The 8,116-nt window shown below is 54.8% G+C and overlaps 1 protein-coding gene across 1 annotated transcript; it reads right to left on the reverse strand.

Annotated features, from left to right (window-relative positions):
• Positions 1-5,980: 5,980 nt before the first annotated feature.
• On the reverse strand, positions 5,981-7,981 carry NDUFB6 (NADH:ubiquinone oxidoreductase subunit B6). The gene is made up of 4 exons (XM_035339328.1): positions 7,721-7,981; positions 7,544-7,636; positions 7,211-7,255; positions 5,981-6,137 (listed from the first exon to the last, which is right to left on the reverse strand). The coding sequence occupies exons 1-4, from the start codon at positions 7,898-7,900 to the stop codon at positions 6,069-6,071; spliced, it is 387 nt and encodes a 128-aa protein (XP_035195219.1). The 5' UTR covers positions 7,901-7,981; the 3' UTR covers positions 5,981-6,068.
• Positions 7,982-8,116: the final 135 nt, after the last annotated feature.

Consider the following 8,116-nt stretch of genomic DNA (forward strand, 5'->3'; position numbering starts at 1 on the left):
GGACTGTGATAGCAACACACGTGGTGGGCCTGGCAGTCTTCTCCAAAGACAATACAGGGGCCAAAAGCTAAACGAATAGTTTTTGCTTCTGTTCACCTCTCCATAAGAAGGAACTGCTGGTCATTTTGATGCAGTTATTTGCAGATATTTCTTTTCTTGAGGCTGCAGAAACAGCCCTCCCTTTGTTCTTTGGGCATGATCTGGGAGAAGTACAGACCCCACTGCCCCCACTTACCAGCAGGTTTCCTGGACTGGGGAAATTGCAGAAAGCAGCGCTCCCGTGTCTGAGCCCAAGGACAGCACAGGGCAGGATCCAGGCACGTGGCGGCCCTGACCACTGCAGGGCAAAACCTGGCAGGATCCCCAGGGGGAAGTTGGGCATAGAAAGGCACCACTGACTACAAGGTGGTGGCTGTTTCAGGTAGGAGATGTCACTAAGATGTCCACATGCCCAACAGGTCTTGTGTTGCAGATGTCTTCATCCTTGACATCTTCAACCTTATTGAGTACGCCTGGAAATGAGGAAGGAGCCTCAGTACCTAAAATCCCTCTGTCTCTTAGGTGTGAGCAATTCAATCAAGTCCCTTTTTGTAGAATCATGGAATATCCCAAGTTGGAAGGGACCCACAAGGATCATGGAGTCCAACTGCTGGCTCCACGCAGGACCACCCAACAATCAGACCCGATGTCTGACAGTGCTGTCCAAATGCTTCTTGAACTCCAGCAGCTCGGTGCCATGACCATGGCCCTGGGGAGCCTGTCCCAGTGCCCAACCTCTGGGTGAAGAACACCCCTAGCACCCAGCCTGACCCTCCCCTGTCCCAGCTCCATGCCATCCCCTCGGGTCCTGTCGCTGTCCCCAGAGAGCAGAGCTCAGCGCCTGCCCCTCTGCTCCCTGTGAGGGAGCTGCAGGCCGCCATGAGGCCTCCCCTGGGCCTGCTCTGCTCTGGGCTGAGCAAACCAAGGGACCTCAGCCACCCCTCACAGGTCTTGCTCTTGAGGCCCTTCACCATCTCTGTAGCCCTCCTTTGGACACTCTCCAGTATTTTACGCCCCTCACACTGTGGTGCCCAAACCTGCACGCAGTGCTCGAGGTGAGGCCGCACCAGGCAGAGCAGAGCAGGACGAGCCCTCCCTGACCGGTGCAGTGCTGGCCTCGGTGCACCCCAGGACACGGTCGGCCCTCCTGGCTGCCAGGGCATGCTGCTGGCTCAGGCACAACTTGCTGTCAACCACAACCTCCAGATGCCTCTTTGCAGAACTGCTCTCCAGCCTCTCGTCCCCCAGTCTGTCCATACAGCCAGGGTTGCCCCTTCCCAGGTGCAGAATTTGGCACTCAATCTTGTTGAATCTCATGAAGTGGGTGGGTGATTGCCCAGCCCTCCAGTCTCTCAACATCTCCGCAAGGCCCCTCTACCCACGAGAGAGTCAACAGATCCTCCCAGTTCAGTGTCACTTGTGTTGTTACACATTTGATTATTAACCGAGATGCAAGAGGAAGTACAGCTGCATAGTATGGAGAGAAGGACGGGAAAGGGAGGAGTCACTACACAGCCAGGGGTTCTAACACCACATCCACCTAGAATCATAATGGTTGGAAAAAGCCCTCCAAGATCATCTGGTCCAACCATCCCCCTGCCACCAATGTCACCCACTAAGCCATGTCCCCAAGCACCACGTCCAGCCTTTCCTTGAACACCCCCAGGGACGGTGACTCCGCCACCTCCCTGGGCAACCCGTCCCAACGCCTGACTGCTCTTTCTGAGAAGAAATGTCTCCTCATTTCCAACCTGAACCTCCCCTGGTGCAACTTGAGGCCATTCCCTCTTGTCCCATCACCAGTTACCTGTAAGAGGCCAACTCCCAGCTCCCCACAACTTCTTTTTGTGCTTAAGGCCCAGCTTCTGACATCCAGCTCCGCTGATGTGACGGGTCTGAAATTACACTTGGCCCTCAGAGGCACACAAAACACTGACTTTGTACAGTTACAAAGCAATTTTAAGTACCGAATGAATGCCAGCGTGTTCTGTTACAAAGTCAGATGAACAGGGATGCACAACACCTAATTTTAGGTATCTAAACTGAGGCATTTAAATTGCACTGACCATCAAGATTTTATCTATGAGCAATGGAGACAGACAATTCCAGAGGAGGATTCCAGTTATTACAGCACCTGAGATAAGTTCCTATTTCTGTCTTTGATTTAAAGAGAAGCAAGTGTTCAGCCAACACACCAGAGGCATCAATATTTCAGTGAACTATGTTCCTGGAAACAGATGCCTTAGCAGCACTGAAAGCCTTGCTGAAGTCAAGGTAAATGTCATCCACTGCTCTGCCCTGATGAAACCTGACCATCTTACCACAGAAAGCAACCACACTTTTCAGGCACAAAATCCTAGTAAATCCATGCCAACTGTTCCCCATCCCTATCTTCTTCATCTGCCAAAAATGTCTTCTACAAGGAGCCATTCCATGTTTTTTCCTGGGGACTGAAGTGAGGCTGGCTGGCATGGGTCATCTGTTGGACCTTTTTTGATGAAGGCAGAAAATGTGATCTGGTCATGAACGCTCTCCCCTTGTCAACGTGACTTTTCAAATATGGTAGCAAGCAGCTTTGCCACATCAGCCACTTCTCTCAACACTCTGGGCTTCGGCCTCTCATGGATTTGCACAGTCAAGATCCAACGAGCAGATGCCATACAAAGCCTCATGGCTTCCACTGTGTGTCAGCATAGACAGAAGTGCTGAGAAGGCTCCAAATCTTCAGTGTCTCCTCCTCATGTAAATGATCTTGCTAAGCACTGATCATGAGCTAATACTCCAAGGGATACCCTGTGGGATGGTAGGAGCTGGGGGCTGACTGGGAGCCCACCCAGCTCGCCAAGCATCAAGGATAGCATGCCCAGCGGTGAAGAGCACCAGAGAACGCATACAGGCTTCTTGGTTATGAGTTCTTGCAGGTGCTGGAACCAGCAGCTCCTGCTTGAGGTACATCAGGTGAGAGAGAGGAAGGCTGGGGTGTCCAACCAGATGAGGATCTTCCAGTCCTTGTCTCCCAAAACATCAACTTTTAATGACTCCATCCTTACCTCCTGTTTTACCCTAGTTTGAGACTGGCAAGCAGCTGTTTTCCACACTGTCCTGGTAGCTGGCCTCAGCCTGAGGAACAAGGAGGTCCTGGTGGATCTCCAAAAGGCTGGTTGAGAAGTCATGGCCCAGAGCATGTGATCTATCACCCACATGGGAGATCTCCTCTATGCGTCCTTGGGCTGTTGGAGTGGAACGCTTTGTGCAATAAGGGTGCAAACAATACGTAACAATTAAAAATACATTTTATATATGTATACCTATCACTGATCAGAGATGATCTAATACTTTTTACCAGGTAGGCATCTCAAAAACCAGGCATGGAGTAGATGTACTCACATACATACATGTGTATGGGGTTTTATGTGTAACACCGGATATTTAAGATATCGTACAAACCCAGAACTACTTTGATTTCATTGTCAAGATAACACATCACCCACATTTAGCACAAGAGGGAAATAAGACTCGGAAGAACTTTTCTGAGAGGTGCAAACAACCCCCAAGGTCCCCAAGGTAAGAGCCACACTGCATTTGTAGAGAGGAAGCTTCATTGCACGGACACAACACGCTGTTAGCACTGCGGTATCTTGCAGTGGGTGGTCAGTCCCGCTCACTGAGTCCCACATTCTGCCTTCTTCAGTGGGACAGGCGAGGTGGTGATGATCAGTTCTCCTGCGATAACCATGCCAGGACATGCTCCATGTCATGCAAAGTCTTTTTTGGTAGGGTGGTGACAGTCTTATCCCTCCCTGTTCTATGGAGAGGTGTCTGCTCCCTCCCTGCGGTGATCCTGGGGCCCACGTACCAGCTCTACATGTGCCAGTTGGCCCAGCGCACCCATGCTTGAGACCTGGCACCGAGTCTGTGACCTAGAACAGCCACCTGGGCCCCACCTCATAGGTACACAGGGGATCACGGGTGGCTCTGATGTCCCCTAGGGGTGCTGGAGCTCTGGCATCCACGGGACTTGGGGTACTGTGAATTCCCTGTAGTCCTGTGGGATCTCTCACCAGAGGGGGAGAGGTGTCAGGGTTTCCCTGGGGGAGATCTGGGAGCCCTGGGGGTCTGGTATGGGGATGCCCCCAGGAGATGTCAGGGTTCCCAGTCCCTCACAAGCACCGCAGAAGCGTGCAGAGGGACCTCGGAGATGTGGGGCACGCCAGCCAGTCCCTCACTCGTGTGGCAGGGGTACCAGGGAGCTCCCAGGGATGTTTTGGGCATTCCCAGTGGGCACTCACCACGGGGGCAGCGGGCTCAGATTTATCCTGGGAGCACGACCTGTGCGCGCGGGGGCCGAGGGAAGCCTCTCTCTCTGCAGAGCTGTCAGGACTGGCCAGGCTGAGCTGCAGCAGGTTGGTGCAGGCAAAGGTTCTCTTCAGGCCGTAGCAGTTTTGGGGAGTGCTGTTCCTGGGGAACTCTGCGATGGGGGGACTGACACATGGGGCAGCGACCCCCATGACCATGGGAAGGAACCCCCCGAGACCCTCCCAATCTCTCCATGACCCCCACCGGCCCCTATTGCCACCAATAACCCTTCGTCACCCCCGTTACCTCCCAAGTCTCCCCCTTAACCCTTTATTTTCCTGGTGTCCCCAGCAGCCCCTGCTGACCCCACAGCCCTGCTGGTGACCCTCTAGTTCCCCATGGTGACCCGCAGGGCTCCTGCTGCCCCTCGCCACCTTCCCTGACCCCAGTGCCCCCCCAGCCACTCCCCAGTCCCCGTCCCCACATGTCCCACCCTGAGCTGCCTTTTACCCCGGGGAGGAGATGGCCGCGTGCCTGGCCAGGGCCTGGGGGGGCACCGGGCCCAGCAGGGGACAGGGGACAGGGGGCTGTGCCTGGCTGCCCAGCGAGGGCTCCATGGCCTCCAGGAGCTCCTTGGACTGCAGGAGGGTTTTCACCCCCGCGTTGGCCATGGCTCTGCGGGTGCGGGGAGCAGCGTGCTTGTGCAGGTGCCGTCCCTACCGGGGGGTTACAGGGGTCTGGCAGCCCCCCGGGGATTCCTGCTCGCAGCCGTGACATCACAAGCATCGGCGGTTCCATAAGGTCACAGTGCCCCTCACCTTTGGTGCCTCCAGTTACGCTTTGAGTTGCTGTTTTAGTCATTTCTAGCCCCAAAGTAGCCACCAAAATATCTGTGGGTTTAGCACTAGAGTGGAGGGCAGTATTCCCCCGTGCAAAGTGCCACGGGTGTGAGGGGCCAGTGAGAGCAGGACGACTCTGAGTCAAGAGGCGCTGAAGACAGAGATAAGTGCTAAAGGATAAAGAATTCCAAATAAAGAATTTAATAAGAATAAAGAATTTTGACTCAGCACTTCCAAACCTCACCTCCCTACATCCCTTAAAACAAACTAACAGACGGACCTTTGGGGAGGACTCACGAACCTCTGCTCTCCTCCCCAGCTGGATTCTTTGCTCGGGAAGAGGCAGTTTTGGGCAGGCTAAAGTCTCATCATGCTGATTCGCAGGCTGGGACAGGGGAGGCCAGTGGGGCGCTAGGAAACTGGGCCACTTCTGCTACCCTCTGCTGGCTGGCACGGGGGAAGCCACGCAGGTGGAAGCTTAACTCTGTCTCTCTTAAAAGCAGTTGGTAGCAAAGGGTGTCCCCTGGAAGAGGACAGCTGTTGTGTGCGGGTGTGCAGGAGCCTGCCAAGTCACCCTGCCTTTGGGCGGACTGTTACACAGTTCCTGGAACCCTGCAGCATCTCTGCTGGTACTGCAAGGCCCACGTTGTCCTACCGTCAGATCGCGTCAGAAACAAAAAAGGTGGGGGAGGAAATCACAAAGGCTTAGCCATAAAACTCACTGAAAGCAAAAGAAACTCCCACGTGAGCAGCAACTGGAACAGTTTGGACTAAGGAGGAAGTTAACAACAGAAAAGATGAGGCAATGCAGGATAAAGACTTTTATAGAAGAGAAAAAGCAGCTGGCTGCAGTTCTCGCCGTGTTTGCTCAAAGAGGAAATCGCTTTTCAGCCATCAGTGGTGCCCAGCGGGTTCGTCTTTCAGGGGTGGAATAACTTCTCCCGTCTCTAAAATTCTGTCCCCCTAAAGGGATGAGAGAGCACGGTGAGCATTTTCTCTTACAGCAATCTATCCCTTTACACAGTTCAGTTTTTCACTTCAGCTGTGACTGTCCCCACTTCCAGACAAAAAAATCTTACTTCAGTTTACCCAGAACGCTCTCATTCACTCAACATTTCCCAGGGCGCAGGCTAAACATCATAGCCAAGTTGTCCTAAATCTGTACTTGCTTTACCCCTTTCTTTTCATGCCACGGAAATACAGAAAAGCATTTAAAAAGAACGTTGTTTGTAAAATTTGCACCAGATTTATAGCACTGCATAGCCACCTTCAACACAGCACCACCACAGTGAGTCTCCAAAGCAGTCTTCAAACTCAAGGCCTGTGGCACACGAAGAACCGCGTAATCCCTCAAACAAAAATCAATGCAATGCCTGACTTTTGTTTGTTAGAGCTTCAGGCACTGCCTCGGCCTGCTGAACGGACCTTACTCGAGTGGTTGTGCTGATGTCAGAGACCCGCAGCTTGACCGTACGTTGCTGTGTAGTTGTTAGGGGTGGAACTTTCAAAATTATTTTTTATTTTTAGATGAAGCAGAAATAGCAGAGCCAAACTTAGATGAGAATATTTGCCCACCAACTTGCTGCACTGATCAACGAGTAACAGCTCGGAGAAGCCCAAGAACAACTAAAGACCAAACCATCTGACTGACACTGGTTAAAGCGAGAACCGAAGAGGAAAGCTTCAGGCTGCGGTGAGCCCTAAGGGTCTGCGTGCTCCAGGTGCAGACCCCATAAGGGGGCATTTGTGTTTCCTGCCCAGGATGGGCAGCGCTGCCAGCCAGGTACTTGAAAGTCTGCAGTTACAAAAGGGAAATGCCATGAAACAGGAGCTGTCTGCTCTAAGAACGAGACAAAAACTGTTCAAAAATACCGTAAGCCTAGCGCAGCGCTGCTTCAGGACAACCTGCCTCGTGTGCATCCTTCCAGAAATTCTCTTTGCAGCTCCTGCACAAACCTGTGCTTCTCCTCAAGCCTTCCTTTCTCTGCCTCTATTTTACACAGCTGGAAGGTAACACAAGCAGTCCAGGGGCTTACCGGGAATATTGCTGGGTTCGATGAAACGACACCGTACGGCGTTCTCTGAAAGCGTGAAGGGGGGGAGAGAAAAACGAGCGTCACCCAGATGAAACATAAGAGATCTTCTAAAGAGAACACAGCCCTTCTAACACACAAACTACTGAGTACCAGGCTCATTAATCTGGGTGCCTTCCACTAGTTAGTGAAACACCTGAAGCTGATAGAAGCTTCCTCCGGTGCCCGCAGCCCCCCTCCCACCTTCGCAGGCAGCGCAGGGTCGCCCCCTCCTCCCGGCCCCGTGTCCCCAGAGGTCGCAGCCCCCCCCCCCCCCCCGGCTCCCCGTGCACCCACCATGACGTGGTACTTCACGTAGTAGTGGACGAGCCAGGCGGGGATCAGCACCTGCACCAGGAGGAAGCCGCCGGTCTGGTAGGTCCTGAACACCTGCGGGGCACGGAGCGGGTCAGGGCCGGGGCTCGGGGCCCAGCTCGGGGCTCAGGGCCCGGTGCCGCCCCCCCCCCCCCCCCCCCGCTGCCGCCAGAGGCCGCCGGGCTGCAGGAAGCGCTCCCAGAAGGCGGCCACGGGCCCCAGCTGCCGCCGCGGCACGACGGGCTCCCGCTCGCTCAGCTCCTGGTCCCGCAGCCAGCGCCGCCGCAGGACGCGGAGCTGCTGCAGCCGCAGCTTCTCGTCCGCGCTGGAGCCGCCCATGGCGAGGCCCCGCTCCCGGCCCCGCTCCCGGCGGGCACCGTGTCCTTGGCGACGGCGCGCGGCGATGGCGTCCCCGGGGCGCGCGGCGCTGACGCCATCGGGCGGCGGCCGGGGCGGGCCGGTGCCGCCGTCCCCACGGGCCCGGATAGCTCAGCGGGGAGAGCATCAGGCTTTTAATCGGAGGCTCGCGGGTTCGAGGCCCCGTTCAGGCGGCGG

Source organism: Oxyura jamaicensis, chromosome 14 (genome assembly GCF_011077185.1).
Source record: "Oxyura jamaicensis isolate SHBP4307 breed ruddy duck chromosome 14, BPBGC_Ojam_1.0, whole genome shotgun sequence".
Taxonomy (NCBI): domain Eukaryota; kingdom Metazoa; phylum Chordata; class Aves; order Anseriformes; family Anatidae; genus Oxyura; species Oxyura jamaicensis.